Source organism: Bos mutus, chromosome 23, assembly GCF_027580195.1.
Source record: "Bos mutus isolate GX-2022 chromosome 23, NWIPB_WYAK_1.1, whole genome shotgun sequence".
Taxonomy (NCBI): Eukaryota; Metazoa; Chordata; class Mammalia; order Artiodactyla; family Bovidae; genus Bos; species Bos mutus.
The window spans coordinates 29,964,300-29,990,020 of NC_091639.1; the positions used below are offsets into that span (position 1 = coordinate 29,964,300).

The following is a 25,721-nucleotide window of genomic DNA, read 5'->3' on the forward strand; positions in this document are numbered from 1 at the left end:
AGTGCTCTAAAGCAAAGTCTCCAATCTAACGTTATCCCTAAATTGGACCTAAAATATCTAAGTGCAAGTGTTAGTTGCTCAGTCATGTCTGAATCTTTGCGACCCCATGGACTGTAAGCCTGCCAGGCTCCTCTGTCCATGGAATTCTCCAGGCAAGAATACTGGAATGGGTTGCCATTTCTTCTCCAGGGGATCTTCCCAACTCAGAGATTGAACCCGGATTCTTTACTGTCTGAGCCACCGGGAAGCCCAGCATATCTAAGAGTATAGCTTATTTCTGGCAGGAAGCCATTGATTTAGATTTAGTTGCTCAAGGAAAGAGCTAGGGTTTTGTTTCCTTTTTTTTTCCTACCCAAGTGATGCTTGTTCACTGTTGAAAGATTAGAAAAGCACATGTGAAAAAGGAAAACAAAAATCACCTGTAATCTTGCCCCTTAAATGTAACCATTGAGAATATTCTGGCTTTATATTCATCCAGATTTTATTTTTTATATTTATGTATAAATGTGCATGTTCAAGTAAAAAGTAGAGCCTATATACTGATTATTTTTTTCTCACATGCCTCAGAGGGTGGGACTTGATAGTGAAGTCACTGAAACCCACCAGTCAATACAAGAGTAAGCCAATCTCTCCAAGCCTCAGTGGGTTTTGTTTGTTTTTATTTTTAAATTTTATTGAAATATAGCTCATTGACAATGTTGTGTTAATTCCTGTTATACAGCAAAGTGATTCAATTATATATTCTTTTTCGTATTCTTTTCCCTTATGGGTTATCACAGGCTATTGGATATGGTTCCCTGGGCTATACAGTAGGACCTTGTTGTTTATCCATCCTATATATGGAAGTTTGCAGCTGCTAAGCCCAGACTCCTCATCCTTCCCTCTCCCACCCTACTTGGCAACCACATGTCTATTCTGTATGTTTGTGAGCCTGTTTCTCTTTCATGGATAAGTTCATTTGCATCGTATTTTGTATTCTACATATAAGTGATAGCATATGATATTTATCTTTCTTTTTATGATTTACGTTGCTTAGTATGATCATCTCTAGTTCCATCCATGTTGCTGCAAATGCAAGCCTCTGTGTTTTATCTGTAAAATGGAGGTAACAATACCCACCTAACCCTACTCCTTATTGTGAGGACTAGACGTTACGTAAATTACCCAGCTATCTAGTGTTGGCCTACAGTAGATGCTAAGTAAAAGATAATTAGTTATGCTCATATCACCTTCTTTTTATTTCTTAACCAAACCAATCATCAAGATTTGGATTCAGAAGGCCTGAGCTGCAATCAAAACATTTCTTTATCTTTAAGAGTTCCTGCCTAATATTAAAGCCAATCAAAACCAAAATTAACAAGGGGAGATGCAAGAAAACCAACCCCAAGTCTCTTCTCACCCAGGACACTTTAATCAGGAGTGTTTGTTCACTCTTCGAGAATCTAATCCTCATCAAGTCCCCTTCCTGGTCCAAGTAGCTCTGATTCAGCTTTTTATAAAATGTAAAACTGATGCAAAATAAATATAAAAATATTTTTATTACTTAGTTGGCCTTGGCCACAGCATCAGTGATTCAGTTTCAGAAGGACTTCTCATCCAGAATTGCCTGTTAAACCTCCTGAGAGAGGACTGACTTCTGCTTCCTTACAGTTAGAGAAAAAAACGTTTTACAAGAGAATAGTTGTCCCATTTTTATTTTAAATTCTAAGAAGTAGCATTCCTAGAACAGAGATGGTTCTAACTGAATGGTTTGCGATGTAACTTCTGTGTTTAAGGGAGGAGATGGCTAATAATAATACTTAAGGGTGGGGAGGGGGTGAAACCTCAGAGCAAATAACAGAGAAGTTACATCGCAAACCATACTTGATTCAGACCCAGGCAGTTGGGATGCAGGCACTAAAGTCTAAGAGGCCAGGCCCCACCCACTTTGTATTGGGAACCTAGTGCTGAAGCGTTGGTGAATGGGTTTCTCAGTTTTCTGATGGCCCAAACCAAAAGGAAGACAGTATCTTTCATCCTCCTTCAGGAAGCATTTAGGAGTGCTTACTATAGCCTGGGCCCTTCGTTAAGAACCAATAATAGAAAGACAAGTGGGACCAATTCCTCCTTTGGAGAAGCTCACAGGTTACTGGGGTAAGCAATTCTGCACATTGTACAACAGAGCACTGCAGTAAAGGGCAGATAGTACCCCGATGGAGGCATGGCCTGAATGTGCTGGGCAAAGAGGATCCAGCCTTCTGTGTTGCCAGTGGCTCCGCCTCCTGACTGTGCCCAGATGGGTGAGCTCTGCTTGCTGAGCTGGGAGGTGTCTTCTCATTTTGCACCCTGGAGGAACCAGGTCAGAGATCACATCCTTTCCTGGCCCAGGGAAACTTTGGTGATGGTTGGTAATGGCTTTGTGTAGTCAACTGGGAAGATCTCATTGAGAGGGTAACATGGAAGCCAAAACCTAGGAGTGAGGGAGCCAGTTATTTGGGTATCAGAGCAAAGAGCCTTCCTGGAAGAGGGACACAGGTTCAGATCCCAAGGAGGAGTAGGGGTGCCTGGATGCCTGGAATGTTTGCTGGGTGGCAAAGGAGGTGTGTGGCTGCAGCGGGTATGTGGGTGAGTGTACAGGAGGGGCTGGGGGCAGGGGTCAGATGTGGAGTCTGTTGGGTACATGCTGTAGAGCCTTTAATGTTACTTTAAGGCCTGTGGCTTGTGCTCTGTTGATATGAAGTCATCTGGGGGCTTTGAGCAAGAGGAATGGCATTGTCATTCCAGCTGCTATATTGGGAATTGACCATAGGCTTTGCGGGAAACCAGTTAGAAGTTACTGCAAAATTCAAGGAGATAGATGGTGGTGGCTTGGACCATTTCCATCACCCTGAAAAGCTGAGGGGGAAAGTGTGCAAGGGGACAGATAAGGCACAGATCCAAGATAGTTTTTTGCTGATAAGATGTTAGCAAAGAGTCTCACTGTAATATAATTTATTATTACCATGAGTCAGACTTTATTTACCGGTTCCACTGACATTTGTTCCACCCTGGCTGCCTGCTAGGTCCCCTGTTAGACACTTGGAACAGCAAGTACAATCTACCCCTGGAGACTCTCAGTAGAGCAGAATTATAGAGATTCTACCCAAATATAACATCATCAGCACCACAAAAAACCCCAGCTGCTGTTTTTACAAATATAGGGAAACATTAGCCAAAACATTGAGGATTTACTATGTGCTTGACAAGCCCATGTGTATGATTATGATATGTGATTGTTATAATTATTACAGTTGGATGCTCTTCTTTATAACCCGACTAGACTGCTACAAATTGGGAAACTAGTGGCCAACAACCTAATATTCCAGCCTAAAAATGTTATTTCTGGGCTCTGCAATCCAGCATGACCAAGACCCCTAACACCCTAGTGCCTCCCCAAAACCTATCATAGAAAATGCATGTGCCATTTTTTTCCAAACGTCTTCTCCCTTCATAACCCATGGAATCATGTTACTAGTCCCTTAATCTCACTGATTGGTCAGCCTATTTAAGTACTATTTATTGCATGTCTGTTTTTCCATGTCATTCTTTGCCTTAAAGAAGGTTAAGCTGAAACGGCAGCTCAGCTTCGGAGATGTTACCGTCCAAATTGCATGCGCTTTTCTGCCTCTGCACCTGCCTTGCGCTGGTTTATCCTTTTGACTGGCAAGACCTGAATCCAGTTGCCTATATTGAATCACCAGGTAAGAGGTATATTTGTTCAAGGGCTTGAACTATCCACCTGTAGCCAGACTCGAAGTGGCCCCAGGGAAGTTATGTGTGGGATCATCTAAGAAGATGCTGATGGAGATCCTTAATTCTCCTGAGGGAATGGAGGGGCCTCATTCTTTCTTCTTCCTACTAACCGAGAGAAAGAAGTACCTTCTTCTTCAACATCAGAACTGTAAGACAGGGACTTCCCTGGCAGTCCTGTGGTTAAGACTCTGCACTTCCAGTGCAGGGTATATGGGTTCAGTCCCTGGTCGGGGAAGTAAGATCCCACATGCGGCATGGCCAAAAGAAAAAAGACTGCAGGACTGCTCAGATGAGGCCTTTTCAGACAAGCTGGAAGCTCAGTTTGCAATCACCGGGGAGAAGGTCCACGCTGCCTTTTTTCTACATCACTGCCCTGACCCATGCCCTCTGGGTACAGTAACACATCTCTCCTGGAGTACCCTCCGAGGCAACCCCAAACCTGCCCCCAAGATGGTGAAGAAGAGGCAGGTGTCTCGATCAACAGATGTAGTCCTGGTTGATGGTGGGAAGGTGTTAGAAGATGGTGATTTAGAGTTTGGATACAGAGGGAGACAACCTTTTCTATCTAATGACAGGAGAAAGCAGGGACCAGCAGGCACTTGGAGTCCCAGATAAGCATGGATGTGCATCCCCGCTCTTTCTTACCTTTTGTGGGGAGGGAAGGAGAGGAGGCGACAGAGGATGAGATGATTGGATGGCATCACCAACTCAATGGACATGAGTTTGAGCAAACTCTGGGAGATAGTGAAGGACAGGGAAGCCTGAAGTACTGCCGTCCTTGGGGTCGCAAAGAGTCGGACGCGACTGAGCAACTGAGCAACATTGACAAAAGAAAGGAGGCGGCGGCTTGGTCAAGCCCAGGAGTGGTGGCCAGACTGGGACAGCCATCTCTAGACAGGGACATCTATGACCCCTAAAAGGACCTTGATTGCAAAGTGATTCCTTCTGGAGTCTTGAGAATTCTTGCTAATTCCAGAGAGTTGGGCTCAGGAATTTTCTCCTCTGCTCGGGTGAGCAGTGTTGGTGACCTCTGAAAGGTACTATACTGTCTGAACCTACCGACCTGTGCAACTAGGGAGACATGACTTCTCTGAATCTAGGTGTGCAGGGTTGATGGGTGACTCCTGACTGTGACATTTACCAAGGATCTTTCATAACCCACTGCCTTACTAATCTGGCCCTACTTCATAGCTGGGGAAATGAACACAACAGCAGAAGAGAGACTAGGTCTTCTATGTTTGCATAGAAATGGCCTCTTATCTCACAGGTCCATACATGCAACAATACTTGCCAGAAAGGTGGGGCATGAGTCATACCCCATTGGTGACTAACACAGAGGGCTCATAATCGAGTTCAGGGGCCTGCAGCCTGATTATATTAATTCTCTTATTGTCTTATCTGTAGGTTGAAAACAGGTAGCATCTGATGTGATGAGCAGATTCTTTTACATAATGTGCTTTATATTGGTACAGGGTGGGAATTTCAAAACATGTTCCCTATTCCCCCATGTTTGAAAATAACTTGAAAGCTGTTATTGAGCCAGCAGAAATTTGAGGACACTGCTTGATTCATCTGTCATCCCAGCCCATTCATTCTAAATACTCAAAAAAGAATGCATGAATATGTTTTAAATTATTAGAAATAGTTTATTCAATAAAAGATGAAAGTAATGTATGATTATTTGTATCATTCGTACTAAATGAATACATAGAAAATATGGTCATATAGCTAAAAGGTTTATCAGCATGGCTAGAGATGTCCCATTTGTTAATGGAGGACATAAAACCATAAAGAGACAGTCATTTTCCTCACATTTGTACAATCCATCTCCAACCCCAGAAATAGACATTGGGACTATTTGATAAATGAACATCACCAAAAATGTATACTAAGATTAATAGCATACCATAGATTCTAATGCACCTATTAAAATGAAGTTGAAGAAAAATAGGAAGTGACATCTATAAGTTCTGAACCATGAAACAGTATCATCTAGAGAGTGGCCATGCAACCTGGCAAGTCTCCTACCTATCTCTTTTTTTTCATGAGGTGTGCTGATCGATGGCTAGAGAATGGGAAATCCAGAATCCTATCCATTAGCTATGGGCTGCTGAACCTTTTCTTTTTTTAAAACTTTACTGAAATATAGTTGATTTACATGTTGTATTTAATTTCTCCTATACAGAAAAGTGAATCAGTTACACACACACACACACATACACACACATGAGGTCCTCCAGCCACAGGGCCCCGGAGACCTATACTCAAACCCCAGCTTAAAGTTTTCTGAGACCTTCTCAGGGGTCAGGCATCCTGGAACTGGCAGCCTTGCACTCTCACCTTGACCTGGGCTCCTGAACGCTGGATGAGGCTTTTTGGTAGGGCAGGTTTTAAAGGACCAGGTTACTCAGGTGAATGGAAAGGTTCCCAGAGCCTGGGTGGAACTGACATCTCATAAGAGCAACCTTGTGCAACATGGAATCTCCCCATGGCCCTAGAACTGAACACTCAATTCCAGAGGTTGTACCTCCCAGGCAGCTGTGGGTTCTCTGGGGCTCCTCACCAAACTGTGGTTTGAGTCCCTGTGGCCACACCATGGTTCCTGTGGGTCGGGGATACAGGAGAACCCAGGCTGTTCGTCACAGGCCTGCCCTTCTGTCCTCCGGACTTGAAGTCTTGCTATTACATTATGAAAGACCACTCAGCCGACAGTCTTAAATGGGAGAGAAAAAGCCTTTTGTAATTCTAAATAGACCCTAAAATGTTAGCCTTTAGGGAAAGCATTTTAAAGAATTGTTTCAGAGGAAATGCCTTGGATTTCGTATTTATACAGAGAAAAATGGTATGATCTAGCATGCGTGCCTGCTAAGTTGCTTCAGTCATGTCTGACTCTGTGTGACCCCATGGACTGCAGCCCACCAGGCTTCTTTGTCCGTGGGATTCTCCAGGCAAGAATACTGGAGTGGGTTTTCTGCCTCCTTCAAGGGATCTTCCTGACCCAGGGATTGACCCCACATCTCTTATGTCTTCTGCATTGGCAGGCAGGTTCTTTACCACTCACACCACCTGGGAAGCCCATGATCTAGTGTAGATCTGCTAAAACTCCTCTTCGGGCTTGAATTTGGGTAAACCAGAGTTAGCTAACTCTAGGGAAGGGGCAAATAACCTCAGTTGTCTGCCTTTTATAGGTGGTGGTCATAACGCACCTGTAAGTCAAGTCAGGACATGAATTTGAGTGAGTTCTGGGCGTTGGTGTTGGACAGGGAAGCCTGGCACACTGCAGTCCACGGGGTTGCAAAGAGTTAGACATGACTGAGTGACTGAACTGAACTGGCCAAGTCAAGCTACCTTGATTTATATGATCACTGATCCTTACAGCTGTCCTGAGGGCTGGCCAAGTGATTGTATCCCCACTTTACAAATGAGGATCAGAGAAGGGGGTAAAATGCCTAGGGCAGAGCAGCATAGCTTGTAAGATGTACAACTGGAACCCAAGATAGCATCACTTGGCTCCAGCACCAGGGTCCATTCATTGCAACCACTGCCTTCCTTGGAGCTACCTCCTACAATTCGAACATGAATTGCTGACTGTGTGTCAGGCCAGGTGGTCTGGTACCTTAGCCCAGTGCTTCTGACAAACGATACAACTTTTCAGATTCAGTAGAATTGAGGTGAGGCCTAAGAGCCTCATCCCCAGTCTTGCGTTTGATGCCGTGATGCTGGCCCATGGACCAACTTAAAGTAGCAAGGCCTCATGAATTGAAAGGCTCCTCACTGGCAGGTGTTTCACACCCAAGTGTGGAGGATGTAAATGACTTCTTCTCATGACTCAACACCTTTCTGAGAGATGCCCTATGAAGTCAGATGCCATACATAACATAGTTTGCAGTGTCTACGTGGCAGAGGCAGAGTGTGATAGAAAGCATGAAAAGACTGTCCAGCAAAGTAATCAGCTCACACAGTCCAGAAGAAGGAATGGAGCAGGCTAGCTGAATCTAGAAAAGTGAGTCAGATGCATTGATATGTGGTCTCACCATGCTGAAATTAAATGTGGACTTGATTGTGGGTTAGAAAGGAGAACAGGTGAGACTTCAGGTGTGTTGAAGGGTTTTGGCGCCAGAGAGAGAAAATATTTCAAAAATGGGTGGATAAAAGAATATATGCCATAAAGCATTTAACAGAGACAGAAGAGACCCAGTGATAGTGTAAAGTTTAGTTCTGGTCATTTTCACAAATATTTGTTGCGCTCCAATCATTGCGCCAGACTTTGTGTTAAAGATCCGAGGATACAAAGATATGGATGCGGCTCTTATGAGATACTCTTAGGAGACAGAGTAGTAAAACATAAGTTTAGTCTAATGTGATAGGAAGGAAGATAAAAATATATACAGGGAATTTATTTAATACTGAGGGTGAGTCTGAGGAATCAGAGAAGGTTTCAGAGAAGACCTGACATCCAATCAAGATGTTAAAGGTTGAATAGGAGTTTGCCACGGGGATTTCAAATGCAGGGAACAGCATTTACTCAGGCGCAGATACAAGGAACAGCCCACTGTTGCTCAGAAGTGCCAGAGCACACAGAAGGAAGGTAACTTACAGGGGAAAAGAAGAAGAGTAGGAAGCAATGGACCTTTAGATCACCGAGGGTTTTTCTCACAGTGCCCAGGAACTTGGGGTTTAACTTGTACACCTATGAATCTCTCTGAGTTTCAATCCCCCAGTAGAGAAAAGAAGCCACCCCACACTGGAAGGCATTGTGGATTTATATATAATCTACAAACTGCCTTCCAGAAAGATTCCAATACATGCTCTCTTCAAGGAAAAACAACTGGTGGAAGGAAGGCATTGAAGGATTTGAAGACTTGCCTGGTGAGGTTCATACTTTAAATCCTTCCAGAAACTGTGTGAAGGATACAGTTGAAGGGGTCAGGATCCAAGGTGAACAGGATGTTCAGGAGAGATGGTAACTGTCTGGTCAAAAGCACTGAAGGTGTAAGCGAGACAGGTGAGCTAGCAGAGCAGAGACATACTGGAGAGAGAATGTGAAGCTAAAAACAAATGTTAGAAGTTGGAACTTGGTTGGATGTAGATGGCAAGGAAGAAACAGGAGAGTAGCATGATTCCTAGATCTCTGCCCTGGGATCCCCAGGCTATGGAATTCTGGAGTTGCAGGCTGTGTTGTTGGAGGGTGAAGTGGGGGAGTTGGGAGACAGTCATGTACTTTCACTCTGGACCATGGGCTTTGCTGATCCTGTGGGAAGGTTGTCAGATGCAGATATCCAGTGGGAAGATGTGAGCCCAAATCTGAAATATCAGGTAAAGTTCATGTTTAGGAAAAACAGATTTAGGGAGTGGTCTTTAATATGCTCTGGATAGGAGTAGCAGGTAAGGGCAAAGCTACAAGGATTAGGAGGTGATGATGATCTTAAATATCTCAGGAGAAGGGGGATGTCGACTGCCATCTTTTTCCTCACCCAGTTCTTCACATGCAGAGGGTCTTCAATAACTATTTGTGTATTTTACTAGTTAGTGAAGAAATGAAGGCCAGAAACTATGGGTGGTCATTTGATTCCCTCCAAGTTTCTTGGCATAATCAAGTCTGGGGAGTTGTGGATGACAAGCGAAATAATATTGACCTGTTTTCCAGCATGGGTCAGTAAGATACAAGCTCTGATGGCTGCTGCAAACATTGGTCAATCTAAAATCCCCAGAGGAAATGGATCTTATTCCGTCGGTTGTACAGACTTGATGTTTGATTACACTAATAAGGTAATGTTTTAATACCATTTATCCTTATATTCTAATATTAACTGTGGCTATGGTCCATAAGAAGGTTTTGAAAACTGACCCTGCTCTCACCTGAGAATGACTTATTTTGTCATTGGTATGATTTCATGGCAAGCCTTTGGCTGGTGAAGCCATTCCTCAGGTCACTGCTGTCTTCAGATTAACTTATCCATAAACTCAGTTTTCCTCCCTTCTCTAATGTCTGAAACCAGGCTGCTCATACTTTCTTTTCATTCAAAAAGCATATTTTTCTCTTTCTATTCCTTTTGACTATATTCAGTCACCATGGCAACTTATCAAAAAAAGCTCTCTGGACCTCTTTAGGCACAATAGAGGTATTTGGGTCCCCACTAATTAAATATGCAAAACAGCTGTTGGAATAGGTTTGAGAAGCAACTTGACTAAAAGCACATTCATGTCCTTCCTCTACAGGGCACCTTCTTGCGTTTGTATTATCCATCTCAAGATGATGATCACTCCGACACCCTTTGGATCCCAAACAAAGAATATTTTTTGGGTCTTAGTAAATTTCTTGGAACACACTGGCTTGTGGGCAAAATTATGGGCTTATTCTTCGGTAAGATTTCTGTTGATCCTGCTTTGTAAGCTCTAGACTATAAGGAAAGCTTGAAAACAGCAAGAGTTTCAGGCAGTTAAAGATCAAAGTAGATTGTCTCCAGTCTAAACATCTCCTAAGATGACAAAGTATTACTTAAAAGACCAGGTGACTATCAGAGAATCAAGGGTTCTTGTTTTGTCTGTTCTGAATATGACAGGGTGGGTGGAGGGAGTGAAGGTATCAGACTTTCAGACAGGCTCCAACATCTTTCTATGGGTGGTCAGATTTTGCCTTCTTCCATTCTCTGTGGGGGCAATAATGTGATGAGAACAGCAATTGGGCTGGTGTGACCTCTCCCTTCTATGCTATGTGCTGAAGTGTGTTTTACAGTTGGGCAAAGAGAGAAAGAAGGCAGAAGCCACCTTACCTCTCTATATCCTAAACCAAGGAGTGAAAGCTAATTTCTTATTTATCATAAATGAGGAACTCCACTCTCATTCCCATAACCACCCCCAAGGGGCCAGCCTCTCTCACTAAGACAATTGATGTGCATTCATCACTTAGTATGTCTACATTTCATTAATATTGGCTTTTGTCCTTTATCTGTTTCACCAGATACTACTCTTGACCTGGTGTTAACTACATCTTCAAATTTCCCCCTCAAAACTACCTACACCTTTTGGCATTCGTTTTAAACGTCTCCTTGGAGTTTTCTTAATAGCCCACTTTATATGAGAAATGATGAACATAATTACACATCTTTATGATGCTGAATCAGAGAAGGCAATGGCACCCCACTCCAATACTCTTGCCTGGAAAATCCCATGGACAGAGGAGCCTAGAAGGCTGAAGCCCATGGGGTCACTGAGGTCAGACACGACTGAGCAACTTCACTTTCACTTTTCACTTTCATGCATTGGAGAAGGAAGTGGCAACCCACTCCAGTGTTCTTGCCTGGAGAATCCCAGGGACGGGGGAGCCTGGCAGGCTGCCATCTATGGGGTCTCACAGAGTCGGACACGACTGAAGTGACTTAGCAGCAGCAGCAGCATGATGCTGAATAGTTTACAGGTCACTGCTATAGCAATCTTTACATTCGGTTTCTGTGGGCACATCTCCATTGTGTTGATGAGAAAGTGGAACACAAATAATTGATGATAATGATGACCATAATAAGTGAGAAGTGAAGGAAAAGACCACGGCCTCCATTCTGAGCCCTTAACTATGTGACTGGATAGGTGTGCTTTACATATTGTTGTTGTTCAGTCGCTAAGTCGTGTATGACTCTTTGCGACCCCATGGCCTGCAGCACGCCAGGCTTCCCTGTCCTCCACTGTTCCCGGAATTTGCCCAAGTTCATGTCAGTTGAGTCAGTGATGCTATCTACATATATTCCCACTTAAATATGATTCTCACCAACCCCCCATGAGAGAGCTATATTTTCCTTCACTTTACTGAAGAAGACTCTGAGGCTCAGAGAGTTCTCTTGACCTGCACAAGGTCAGCAGCAACTCAGTGGCAGAACTTCATCCAAAGCCACATCTGAGGGTGAAGTCTAAGGTCTCCCCATCTTTCTCTTGACCTTGATCAAATTAGAGTTGGAGGAGTTTCCCATTTGAAGATTCTGAATCTCAGTTTAATGTTCCTGAGGTTTACTTGTTGTTTGGTTTCAGAACATTCCCTTTGAAGTTTTGCCAAGATCTGTGATTGATGATAAGGAGCAGCCTTCCTGAATACACCTCTCAGTAGGAAATGTCTCACCTCAAGTTCAGAGCTGACAGTGAGAACTAATAATTCATGATCGTATGGTCTTAAGAAAAAAAAACCAAGTGGTTCATGCCCATGCTTGGTGGTATCTAGTAGGAGACTTTTTTTTCACATGAATTTACTATTGATGCATAAAAGAATAAATTCCATGGGTCAGGTTTTTATACTCAGGAGATGTAGGTTAAATTAACCAGCGATATTCAAGTCAGAAAAAGACACTAATTATCACCTCCCACTGCTCTCTAGGTTCAATGACAACTCCTGCAGCCTGGAATGCACATCTGAGGACTGGGGAAAAATACCCACTAATTATTTTTTCTCATGGTCTTGGAGCATTCAGGTAAAGTGTCAAGAGGCTGAACAATTTTAGCCTCCAGGGATCAATGACTGAATGCATTCCCCCTAAAAAAAAATAGGGGGACAGCAGATTTTGGAGTGTCAGGCTGGTCCGAGTCCTGGGAGGACTTGGAGTTCCTTCAGAATTAGCTGTGATCTACGTACTAATCAGTCCTTAGCCTTGTCTTTTCCTGCCGCCAGCCCATGGAGACCAGCCTCACAACAGAGGAGAGGGGCGGTTGCAATTTGGGTGGTTGTCTTTCTATATAACAGTATTTACACTCTCAAAATCATTCACTGTATTAGTTCAGGTTCTCCAAGAAATAGACACCATGATTAGATTAGCTGTGAAAGGCATGTATTGGGAAATGCCCATGAAGGATAGAAGGGAAGGAACAGAGAAGATGGGGAGAGATTTCAGCCTATGATGCAGGCTGGACAGTTGAGAAGGAGATGGGAAACAGAAGGACTGGGTATGAAGGGTATGAATGTGGTACAGTTCTAAGAAAAACTGGGCCAGGCTGATGGAGGTAGAGCTTGACCAAGACTTGCTCACCAGAGTCCTGCATCTCATAGGAAGGGACCTATGGTAAACACACGCCATGTCCTGTCACTGGAACCAACCTACAGGAAGTCTTGCTTTACTTGGATCCACTGGGGCAGGAGCTGGGTGGGCTCTTTAGTCAACTATGGTCTCTGGATCATGACAGGTAGCATGTTTTCATGGCTACCACCCCATCTTCTTTTTTTCGACATTTTCTCAACTCCCTTCCCATCTTCTGCCTCAGGTTTGTAAGAATTTTAGAAAAGGAAAAGTGGCTTGTAGCTGGTAAAAAAAATCAGGTAGCATCTGCAATGAGAAATTTTCACTTGTTTAATTGTAGCCCAACTGGTTATTTGATTCCTATGAGACCAACGATTGGCATCTTAGACTCCGAGGACCACATTCAGCCTGCATCTGTGTATACGGTTCTATTGAAACACCAGCCACACTCATTTACTTTCCCCATTGTCTCTTCTAGTCTTGTGCTACAGCGGCAGAACTGAGTCTGATACAAATAACATAAGGCCCACAGAGCTGGAAGCAATTACTCTCTGGCTTTTTACAGAAAAGGTTTTGCTGATCCCTGTACTAGATGATTTTCCCTTCCTGAGATGGCCTTCCATCATCAGGAGTGGAAAACATGATACTCGCCGACCTCCTTTTTGTTCTTTAAGGCCATTTACTCTGGAATACATAAAAGGCAGGAGTTCCCTTTTGATCCAGTGGTTAAGACTTTGCCTTCAAATCCTGGGGGTGCAAGTTCAATCCCTGGTCAGGGAGTTAGGATCCCACACGCCTCGCGAACCAAACCAAACCAAACAAAAAACAGAGGCAATATTATAATGAATTCAACAAAGACTTTAAAAATGGTTCACATTAAAAAAAAAAAAAAGAATACATAATAGGAGAAGAAGATTGTGCAGAACCAAGATGTGGAAGGGATTCTAAATGTAGTTGCTTATTAGCACATGACTCTTCAACCATCTCACCCTGTCTAGTTATTTACCTAACAGCTGACTTGTGTTTGGTATTTCCACTGTTTTAGACATGGTTATAAGCACTGAACATGTGTTAAATTACTAAATCCTTATAATAATCCCACCAGGTCCCAGATGTTATAACATCACCCTTCTGCAGGTAAAGAACCAAGGCAGAGAGAAGATAACGTGATTTATCCCAGGTAGACAGCTAGTAAGTGAAGGAGCCAGGATCCAGTAACCTGCAGTGGTCAGAGTGTAGGAACTGTTGTCTTAAGCATCACATTGTACAACCTGCCTATGTTAGTATTTTCTTATCGTGACCTAGTAACTGGGACTTCCCTGGTGGTACAGTGGTTAAGGCTCTGTGCTTCCAACAGGGACGTGAGTTCAATCCCTGGCCAGGGAACTAAAGTCCCCATGCCACTTGCTGTAGCCAAAAAATGAAAAAAAAAAAATAACAACAACCAAAAGACCTTCTAATTATTCTAAAGCCAAGACTTTATTATCTGTCCCCACCGATGAGGACAGGAATGGAGTAATGTAAGTATTTAAAGTCATGTAACTGGAAACAGGCAGAGCCAAGATTTAAACTCAGAACTCTCAAAGGCAATATTTATAATCACTGCACCAGTGTTTCTCAGCCTTGGTACCCTGGATGCTTTGGACTGGATCATTTCCTGTTGTGGAGGTAGTCCTGTACATCAGAGAATGGTTTTAGCAGTATCTCTACCCACTGGACGGCAGTAATATACCCCCCACTACTCCTGATAATGAAAATACCTCCAGACATTGTCAAGTATCCCCAGAGGACTAAAATCAGCCCCCTTTGAGAACCACAGCCCCGTGCTTTACCCCAGGGCACTCCTACCGGGGGATAATTACCATCCAATTCCCAGGTTTTATTTGTGGATCCCCTGTAATTGTGACTGGTAGTTGAATGCTTCTCTCATTTTTGTTTTGCAGGACGATTTATTCTGCTATTGGCATTGACCTGGCATCCCACGGGTTTATAGTTGCTGCTGTAGAACACAGGTACGTCACTTGGTATGTGGCTGAGCTCTACCTTTCTTAAAGGTTTATACAAAGTACTGTTAGAGGGAATTCCTTGGTGGTGCAGTGGTTGGGACCCATTCTCACTGTCGAGGACCTGTGTTCAATGCCTGGTGGGGAACGAAAATCCTATAAGCTGTGCCACTCAGCAGGAAAAAAAAAATACTGATACAGTTGTCAACTATGGTTACCCATGACTGAGAAGAAAAAGAGACTGAATTAGATTGTCGTGTATATAAAAAAAACAGCTAACATTTCTAGAGTTTGTGTTCATATACCATCATTGAACTCATCATTGTGTTCATTGAGTGCTGTGTTCATATACCATCTCATTTAATCTTCTTAACAATCCTTTAAGATGTTACTATCACTGTTTCAAGGGAGGCAGAATATGAAGCCGAGGAAGGGTAATTTGCCCCAAACTACACAGCTAGTAAGTGGTGGTGCTGGGATCTGATTCGGGAGAGAATGTTCCACTCCAGGGTCTCCCAGAATTGTGAAGACAGAGTGCCTTCTTTACAGGCAACAATGTCTTTTTCTTAGAACTCCCTTGGGGGCCTCTTTGATTTAAAAAAAAATGTAGAGTGGAAGAAGGGAAGTCAGAAAGAGTCAAGGATGGGAGTGAGGAACATGCGTGATACAAGTCATTGATTCTGTTTGTATTGTAGAGATGGCTCTGCATCCTCGACATACTATTTCAAGGACCAGTCTGCTGTAGAAATAGGCAACAAGTCTTGGCTCTATCTCAGAACCCTGAAGCGAGGAGAGGAGGAGTTTCCTTTACGAAATGAGCAGGTATGTTGAGGAAGAGAAGAGGTGGCACGCCTACACCAAAAGGTGTAGGTGAAATGATGACATTTGTTCATTTAATTATCTTACATTGGGCAGACTGCGCCCCTAGGTCTCCTTACTTCCCATTCCCAAAAGATATGTCAAAAGATTCCCTGAGTGATCAAATTCCCTTAATGAAATATCTGGATCGCAGTAAAAACAAAGACCAACATGAAAATCCTAGGAGATGACTGAATACTCAGAATTCTTTTGTGTTAGAACTAAAGTCTACTTTTCACTGAGGTGATAGAGAATATTATTAAGAGTTCAGGCCTTAGAATGCAACTTTCTTTGTTTGAATCCTGATACCATTACTCTGCAGGTGCAGTGGGCTTATCTTGGACAAGTTACTTATTCTTTTTGTTTTGTTTCCATGCTTTATCTGTTATGAAATAATGAACATTAACAGTATCTCATATGAGGCTTTGAGGGAGACCAAGTGAATTAAAGCATATTGTTTTCTACCTGTGCCAAGCTTTATAGCTTCCCAGGTGGCTCAATGGTAAAGAATCCACCTGCAATGCAGGAGACCCAGGTTTGATCCCTGGGTTGGAACCCACTCCAGTATTCTTGCCTGGGACATCCCATGGACGGAGGAGCCTGGTGGGCTACAGTCCTTGGAGTCACCAAAGAGTTGGACACGACTGAGTGAACAACAAGCCAGACTTTATAGTGGGTGCTTTTACATGGATTATTGCACTTAATCCCACCTGCATTTCACTGAGGTGGACATTATTAGACAATAAATGGAAGCCCAGAGAGGTTAAGCAAATCCTCTGAGGTCACACAGTGGGTAAGCAACAGAGCCAGGATTTAGACTAAGCGATGACCACCTGCAAAGCTGGGGCCTGGGTCATTATGTAGGTTGTGTTCTATAGGCAACCAATTTTTTTCCCTGTGTTTCACCCTCTACACAAACTTTAAGTGTTACAGCTTTTTACTTTGTCATGTCCTTCTTATAATAATCCTATTAGTTACGGCAACGAGCAAAGGAATGTTCTCAAGCTCTCAGTTTGATTCTGGACATTGATCATGGGAGGCCAGTGACGAATGTACTAGATTTAGAGTTTGATGTGGAACAGCTGAAGGTGAGCTTAAAAAAATTCATTTTCCCTTGGCCTGGACGTCTTTGTTGCTCTTATTATTGTCTGTTTTACTGCTGTAATACAAGGTACAACATGATAAAGGGCTGCAAAAAAATAAAAAGAGTACTGGGAAAGTATTCCAACAACAAGAAATGCATTAGGTTGAAGTACGTGTACAATTGCCACCAGCCACCTTTGATCTACAAAAAAAAAATGGTAATTTCGTATGTTCAATATAATATAAACAGTGGAAGTATTGTAATTTCTTGGGCAGCTCCTGCATCTTTTTGAACTTGATCCTGAAACACTGGTCAAAAGTTTTAGACAAAATGTTGGGGTAGGGTAGAAGAACAGCACAGTGGGTAGTGTGCTTGAAGACTCAGAAGTGTGTGGGGGTGTGGAGTACAAGGGAGGGAACAAACTAAGATGATGGTCTGTCCTCTGGAGTATGAGTCATTTGTGTCGTTCAACTAGCCACTCCTATCTCCATGGCTTTGGACGTGTGGTCCCCTTGGCCTGACTCCCCGTCCTCCTGACTTAGACCTGCTAAATCATCAACCTAAGTCAGGCATCTCCTTATCCATGAAGCTTGCCTGGACCCCACTGCCCATCTGGACTGGGCTAGCCATCTATCACACATGCTCCTTGGCACCTCCTTACCTCATCTGCATTGTGTATCTGTAACTCCTTCCCCAGTAGACTAGGAACTCATGGGAAATGCACTGCAGTGCCTGGCGCAGAGCAGGTGTTCAATAAATACTCAGAGAATGGACAAAGTCATGAATGTGGAGTGCGGGAGAGGGAGCCATCAGCAATGACATTGATGTTCCAAGTGTGGGTGATGAAGAAAGCCGTGAAGTTCACTTCTTTATTTGAGGTTTTTGTTTGTTTTTCTTTTGGTGCTGAAACCAAAGAAGTTTTTTGTATATATATATATATATATATAAAAACTTATATATATGTTTTATAAGTATATATATATATGTTTTATAAGTATTATATATATAACATGTTTTTAAATAGAAGTGTTCGTGTGTGTGTATATATATAGAGAGAGAGAGAGAGAGGGAGAGAGAGAGAGGCAAGTATGTGTATGTACATATGTGTGGGTGTGTGGGTGCATGTGAGTGTGTATATATTTCTTTTCTAAGAATCAAGGTACTTAACCGTGCCTGTGAAATAATAATCTTGTGATTTACAAAATCTCTGCCTATCCTCTGAACAGCCTGTGAGATACTTATGCATTTATATCATGCTTTTTTCACATAGGACTCTATTGATAGGGATAAAATAGCCGTTATTGGACATTCTTTTGGTGGAGCCACAGTTATTCAGACTCTTAGTGAAGACCAGAGATTCAGGTAAGAGAATAAGGCTGAGAGAGAGAATGCTAAGTTATTGGAACAGGGGGAAGTGGTAACACATGTGATATTGAATGTATCCAGTTCTTAGTGAGGAAGAGATCTTTTGGAGTTCACAAGTCCATTCTTCTTCCTCCATAAAATCCTTCACATGAATTTTCCTAAACAGAAACATTGACTTTGGCTATTGAAAATTCTCCCCATCTCTGTTTTTCCTCATTATTATTTATCTGTTCAAGGGCTTATCATTTTCATTTGGAAATTTATCTTTATATATACATATTATCTGTGACATAATGATAATAATGTTGTCATCTTATACTATTTTCTAGATTCCCCAATTGGCAGGGCATTAAAAAAAAACTGTTTTACATTTAATTTATTGACAGTAATTCACATTTACACTATCTAGCTCCAGGTTTTCATACATGAAATTTTTACTGAGAACATACCACCCACCTCCAAACTTTTATTCTTTGTATCTCAGCTTTGACATCCTTTTCTCTCAGAAGTTGACTCCAATTCTATGTTAGATGGGCAGGGCATTTTTAAATTATTATTTTTTCCATCTTTAAGGTTGAGCATGGGATAAAATTGCATAGCTACTGGAGTGGAAGTCAGGACCCCAGTCTTCTAACTTGAAGGAACATTTTCTTTCTTGAAGCGTTTCATCCCAAGCTGATGAGATCATGTAGAATCGACCACGTAGAAAGTAGACAGGATCATGCGTGAAACTTCAGCTCACATTTCTTAAAAGCTATTTCAACATAAGAAGATCCTCTTCTTTCATCCATTTAGCACATAAAATAGAGTCTCCAAAAGGCCAAGAAACATTGGATAACTTAACTTTAAAAAAAGAAAATGAATTACATTTTCAAATGATATACTCCATATGCTTTTCTTCAACTCTCCCAGGGGAAATATCTTTACACGCAAAGGAAAGAGTCTAACTGTTACTCAGAAAGATATAATGATGAGTACATGACAGGGTCCAGAAGAACTAGAAAGACAGGGGCAATAGTGTATAGACTATTTTTTCAGACACTCCACAATTTTATAGAATTACTTATTTTAAAATTTATCTTGAAGGATGACAAAAAATTTTTTAATGTTTTTAAGGGTTGTAATTCTCAAATGCCTCCTAAAGAAAATGGTGATTTTATTACAAGTTTGCTGCCTTGCAAAGCTAATGATATCCCCTTCCCACACTGAAGGGTAATACCTCTTCCGCCCAGTGAGATCACCCATAATGAACCAGTGAGGTGTTTGTCTCCGAATCCCTGTGATATTAGAAATCCCTGTATGCGGGCAGCATGTAACCAGCCTTCTTCCATCAGGTGTGGCATTGCTCTGGATGCATGGATGTTTCCTGTGGGTGATGAAGTATATTCCAGAATTCCTCAACCCCTCTTTTTTATCAACTCGGAACGATTCCAATACCCTTCTAATATCATAAGAATGAAAAAATGCTTCTTACCTGATAGAGAACGAAAAATGATTACAATCAGGTGAGTATCAGTAAGTGACATTACATCATCTGAAACGGAAACCTGAAACTGGGATACACAATCCATGAATATCACTGAGTAGCTAGTCTAGAATTGTTCAGTTTGTTGTTTAGACTTGGAATAAGGGAGACTATTAGGTAATCTCAGTTTCCAAGTGCATTTAGACTTCCTCTTTTTAAAATGCACTTTTTTTGAGTAGTGTTTGTATATATCGTGCATATGCTGATAATTAAAATTTGCATCAGGATGCATGCTACTGCTATCTGAATATAAGAGCAGGCCTACACATTTTTAGGACTGGGGTAGAACTGTACAAAAAAGATCTTCACGACCCAGATAATCACGATGGTGTGATCACTCATCTAGAGCCAGACATCCTGGAATGAATGTGAAGTCAAGTGGGCCTTAGGAAGCATAAGGAACAAAGCTAGTGGATGTGATGGAATTCCAGCTGAGCTATTTCAAATCCTGAAAGATGATGCTGTGAAAGTGCTGCACTCAATATGCCAGCAAATTTGGAAAACTCAGCAGTGGCCACAGGACTGGAAAAGGTCAGTTTTCATTCCGATCCCAAAGAAAGGCAATGCAAAAGAATGCTCAAACTATCACACAATTGCACTCATCTCAAATGCTAATAAAGTAATGCTCAAAATTCTCCAAGCCAGGCTTCAGCAATATGTGAACCATGAACTTCCTGATATACAAGCTGGTTTTAGAAAAGGCAGAGGAACCAGAGATCAAACTGCCAACATCTGCTGGATCATCAAAAAAGCAAGAGAGTTCCAGAAAAACATCTATTTCTGCTTTATTGACTATGCTAAAGCCTTTGACTGTGTAGATCACAATAAACTGTGGAAAATTCTGAAAGAGATGGGAATACCAGACCACCTGACCTGCTTCTTGAGACATCTGTATGCAGGTCAGGAAGCAACAGTTAGAACTGGACATGGAACAACAGACTGGTTCCAAATAGGAAAAGGAGTACGTCAAGGCTGTATATTGTCACCCTGCTTATTTAACTTCTATGCAGAGTACATCATGAGAAATGCTGGGCTGGAAGAAGCACAAGGTGGAATCAAGATTGCCGGGAGAAATATCAATAACCTCAGCTATGCAGATGACACCACCCTTATGGCAGAAAGTGAAGAGGAACTAAAAAGCCTCTTGATGAAAGTAAAAGTGGAGAGTGAAAAATTTGGCTTAAAGCTCAACATTCAGAAAACAAAGATCATGGCATCTGGTCCCATCACTTCATGGGAAATAGATGGGGAAACAGTAGAAACAGTGTCAGACTTTATCTTTTGGGGCTCCAAAATCACTGCAGATGGTGACTGCAGCCAGGAAATTAAAAGACGCTTATTCCTTGGAAGGAAAGTTATGACCAACCTAGATAGCATATTCAAAAGCAGAGACATTACTTTGCCAACAAAGGTCCATCTAGTCAAGGCTATGGTTTTTCCTGTGGTCATGTATGGATGTGAGAGTTGGACTGTGAAGAGGGCTGAGCGCCAAAGAGTTGATGCTTTTGAACTGTGGTGTTGGAGAAGACTCTTGAGAGTCCCTTGGACTGCAAGGAGATCCAACCAGTCCATTCTGAAGGAGATCAGCCCTGGGATTTCTTTGGAAGGAATGATGCTAAAGCTGAAACTCCAGTACTCTGGCCACCTCATATGAAGAATTGACTCACTGGAAAAGACTCTGATGCTGGGAGGGATTGAGGGCAGGAGGAGAAGGGGACGACAGAGGATGAGATGGCTGGATGGCATCACCGACTCGATGGACGTGAGTCTGAGTGAACTCCGGGAGTTGGTGATGGACAGGGAGGCCTGGTGTGCTGCGATTCATGGGGTCACAAAGAGTCGGACGTGACTGAGCGACTGAACTGAACTGAACTGAGGGGGAAGTATTCCATCATTAGGCTTGGCTTAGAACATTTTTTTTTTTTTAAGTAAGATGATCTGCTGAGATCTGCTGTGTGTTTACTCGTTTGGTAAGTATATGAATTTATTAATTTCCAAAGCTATAATGGGATCCCTTTGAGAGTTGACAATATACTTATATCATGGATAAAAAAGAATTCCCATAGGGTTTTGAAGTCATAGTGAGATGTTACAAAAACTGGGCTTCTGCTTCTGTCTGAAACCTGATTTACTTAGAAGGGCAGAGAAGAGGCGCCAGGAAGTAAACACACACAGTAAAGGCAATAAACACTCTGGAGACAGAACGGAGGGATCTTTTCTAAGTGAAAGTGAAAGTGTTAGTCGCTCAATAGTGTCTGACTCTTGTGACCGCAAGGACTGTAGATCACCAGGCTCCTCTGTCCATGGAATTCTCCAGGCTAGAATACTGGAGTGGGTAGCTGTTCCCTTCTCCAGAGGATCTTCTCAACCCAGGAATCAAACCTGGATCTGCCCTTTGCAGGCAGATTCTTTACAGTCTTTGAGCCACCAAGTAAGGTGCTCATAAAAGGCTGCTTAGAAGAAAGGGTGGTACAGTTGGGTCTTAAAGAATCAAAAGACTTTAGATAGATGGTGAGAAAGGACCCAGATATTTAAGGTAAGGAGGTCAATTTAGCTTATTGGTATATGCAAGTCTATTTAATTCTAAAACAGAAATAGTAGAGAATACTCAACCTTCCTTATTAGGCTATCACTCTGTCCGTTTTTTCCCTTCTCTGCTTCCCTGTCCTGACTTCTGTTTACTCTGACTTCTGCAATCTGTCTTCCTGACCTTGGCAGTGAGCTGAAGCTGGCCCCACTAAGGATACAGATGGCCCCGTTGCTATTGGCAGTGTCAGCCCTTCTCTCTGCATCCCTCCCACCTGTGGACTACCCCTGTTTCTCCTCCCTTGGGCACCACAACTCCATTCTCTTGCGCTTCTCACATCCTGTAGATGGCTCCCTTCTTTTCTCCTCTACATGCTCCTTCTCTTCAGGCCCTCTCTCCACTGCGGGTGGCATTCAAGGTTCTGCTTTCAGCTGTCTCGTGGCCCTGACTCTGTTTACCTCCTACTTTTGACTCAAAGTTTGGATTGGGATGTGGGAAACACTGAGCAGAGTTCTGGGCTCTAGTTTGAGTAGAGATAACTAAAATAATAGGGGTTTGCTTAAAAGTAGCAAAGTAAAGAGGAAGAATGACATTGGGTGGGGCTGGAAAGGTATTTTTTGTTCTGTTTTTTACATTTTCTTGGCTGCACCACATAACATGCGGGATCTTAGTTCCCAGATCAAACTCACGCCCCTTGCATTGGAAGCAGGGTGCCTTAACCACTGGACCACCAGGGGAGTCCCTGGAACGGGTGTGTTTTAACCTTTAGATATATGTGTCTGGTCACAAATTGGAAAAGTACAGAATTTGTATTCAATGTATTATCAGTGAAATCTATGGAGGAGCTGAGACTGCAAAGTGAGAAAAGAATTGGTCTGAAAATAGAATCTTGAGGATTTAGGGGATGAACCAGTGAAGAACAGAATAGTTCAGGCAGAGGAGGAAAGATGTGATGTCAAGGAAATAAAGCGGGGAAAAAATGCAAGAAAATCAAATGTCAAATGCCCAGAGATGGTAAAAACTATGCATTAAAAGTGGCTGTTCTATTTGATGTTTGAAAGTTGCTAAGTTGTGTCTGACTCTTTGCAACCCCACGGACTATGCAGTCCATGGAATTCTCCAGGCTGGAATACTGGAGAGGGTATCCTTTCCTTCTCCAGGGGATCTTCCCAGCCCAGGGATTGAACCCAGGTCTCCCGCATTGCAGGCAGATTCTTTACCAGCTGAGCCACAAGTTCATCGATTAGCAATATTTATGAAGTGCTTTGCAGTTTAAATAATACAAGGCAAATTTTTGCTTGTCTTTTAATCTACTTAATCCAAAGCTGAAATACAAAGTGTTTTGCTCAACAGCAAATAGAGATCCAGTTAAGTGTGGTGGTAAGGGGGCAGGATTCTGGCTCTGGGTTTAAAGACCGTCAACATAAAAAGCATTCCATCTACTCAAATCAGAAGTGACCTACAAAGCAGAAATCAACTGTTCTAAAACCAAGATGCCAAGCAAGACAGGAATCTTTGTCTTATTTGTCTGGAGGGAAGGATGCTTACATACTCGTGTGTGCATACTAAGTCGCTGAGTCATGTCTGACTCTTTGCAACCTCATGGACTGTAGCCCACCAGGCTCCTCTCCCCATGGGATTCTCCAGGCAAGAATACTGGAGTGGGTTACCAAGCCCTCCTCCAGGGGATCTTCCAGACCCAGGGACCAAACCCCCGTCCGTCTCCTGCATTGGCAGGCGGGTTCTTTACCACTAGAACCACCTCTCATACCCCTAAATGAACAGTCTTGTGACCCTTGAGTACATATAGGGAGATCAGATTTACAAGTTTTGTTTCCTTGGTTTTTGGCCAGCATCTTTCCTGCACCTTAACTACAAAAATAATATTGTCTAACAAAGTGATTTGCGGATAACTCCTTTCTCTTTCAGGGGTTCGGTCCATCAGAATTTTGTTGACTTCACTTTTGCCACTAGCAAAATAATTGGCTACCTATTCACACTGAAAGGAGACATCGATTCCAATGTAGCCATCAGCCTTAGCAACAAAGCTTCCTTAGCGTTCTTACAAAAACATTTAGGTAAGATACGGCATCTTCTTTCCCGACATAGACAGGATGATTCTCAGGACAAAACTATCTATCCTAATTCATGTGCATGTGGCTCAGTCATGTCTGACTTTTTGTGACCCTGTGCAGCCTGCCAGGCCCCTCTGTCCATGGCATTCTCCAGGTAAGAATACTGGAGTGGAAGATGCCCTCCTCCAGGGGATCTTCCCAACCCAGAAGACCAAACTTGGGTCTCTTGCATTAGCAGGAGGGTTTTTTTTTTGTTTTTTTTTTACCACTGAGGCACCTGGGAAGCCCTACCTTAGCGTAAGTCCTATTTTAACGGTTCCCAGTTGGTTTACAACGTAACAATGCAGTCAATTAGTTGGAAAACAATTTGCTGTTTTGCGTACTGTGTCATAGGAAGCAAGCCTGCCTGTTAGAGCTAACAGTATTTCAGTGAAGTGGGGGCGGGGACGGGGTGGGGGGGGCGGCGAGGTAGCGGGCAGGGATTTCCATGCTCAGACAGCACGGGGCCTCAATCCTCTCATTCAGATGTTGCAGCTATCTCGTGCTCACAGAGGGCTTGTCCACTCCTTAATCCTGACGTGGTGTGTGTGGTTTGTGAGGCTAGGATGCCCCCTAGAGGCACTGAGCTGTTTAGTGCTCTCAAAAGTTGAATATGTTTATGACGTTTCTATCTTACAGGACTTCAGAAAGATTTTGATCAGTGGGATTCTTTAGTTGAAGGCGAAGATCACAATCTTATTCCAGGGACCAACATTAACACAACCAACCACCAAGCCACTCTGCAGAACTCCACAGGAATAGAGAGACCAAATTTAGATTAAAAGAGCTTTTTAAAAAGTTTTGTTTACGAACTTGTCTAAAAGTGTGTGTGTGTATGATTTAAATGTATTTTCTCAAATAGCTCATATTAAAAAATGTAGGCTATACCACAGTAGTGACTGAAGCTTGTATTATTTTTTTTCCCTTTAAATTTAGAAAAAGACACCTACATATGAAAATCATAGCAGCCTAAATTTTAATTTTACTAAAGTGATCCTTTTTCACAGTAAAAAAACTGATTTTACATTAGTTCAACAGGCACATATAATAAAACTGGCACAAGGCCACTGGAAATGTGTTACAGTGACCTAACACTCCTAAAAATATAATAAAAACATTTTCTTGCCTCTTTTTTTTTCTGTTATAGGCTACAGAATTGAGTTTTAGCATTATGGTCTGCTATGTAGGATTTGGCAGTGGTTCCATTTGACTCCGGGTCACAGTAAGAAAAAGTAGACCAAGTGGATAATAAAGCCATTGCTTTAACTGTGGAATGAGTGCTAGAGCGCAATTTCAATAAGATGACCACACAGGGATGGACACTGGTGACGAAACAAAGGCAGCAGATTAAAGAAAGCTGGTAATTTGCTTGCATTCACTTTGTTTACCTCAGAGATACTGTTTACTAAAGAAAGGTGCAAATGAGTGGCCCTCGATTCCAGCCATCACACATAAAGTTACCGATTCACCCATAGGCTGTG

The 25,721-nt window shown here is 42.5% G+C and overlaps 1 protein-coding gene across 7 annotated transcripts in view; it reads left to right on the top strand.

The window, feature by feature from the left end:
* Nucleotides 1–25,132, top strand: part of PLA2G7 (phospholipase A2 group VII) — a 38,118-nt gene extending 12,986 nt beyond the window's left edge. For 4 of the 7 annotated variants that reach the window (XM_070361038.1, XM_005906249.3, XM_070361037.1 and 1 more), the window contains 11 exons: nucleotides 3,577–3,719; nucleotides 9,419–9,540; nucleotides 9,991–10,135; nucleotides 12,131–12,224; nucleotides 14,708–14,776; nucleotides 15,463–15,589; nucleotides 16,600–16,713; nucleotides 17,980–18,071; nucleotides 19,409–19,579; nucleotides 24,056–24,204; nucleotides 24,880–25,132. In XM_070361038.1, the coding sequence (XP_070217139.1) occupies nucleotides 3,611–3,719; nucleotides 9,419–9,540; nucleotides 9,991–10,135; nucleotides 12,131–12,224; nucleotides 14,708–14,776; nucleotides 15,463–15,589; nucleotides 16,600–16,713; nucleotides 17,980–18,071; nucleotides 19,409–19,579; nucleotides 24,056–24,204; nucleotides 24,880–25,022 (1,335 nt within the window). In that variant the 5' untranslated portion in view covers nucleotides 3,577–3,610 and the 3' untranslated portion in view covers nucleotides 25,023–25,132. The remainder of the gene's footprint in view (nucleotides 1–3,576; nucleotides 3,720–9,418; nucleotides 9,541–9,990; nucleotides 10,136–12,130; nucleotides 12,225–14,707; nucleotides 14,777–15,462; nucleotides 15,590–16,599; nucleotides 16,714–17,979; nucleotides 18,072–19,408; nucleotides 19,580–24,055; nucleotides 24,205–24,879) is intronic. The other 3 variants (XM_070361041.1, XM_070361040.1, XM_070361042.1) reach the window with 1 other exon arrangement.
* The last annotated feature ends 589 nt before the right edge of the window (nucleotides 25,133–25,721 follow it).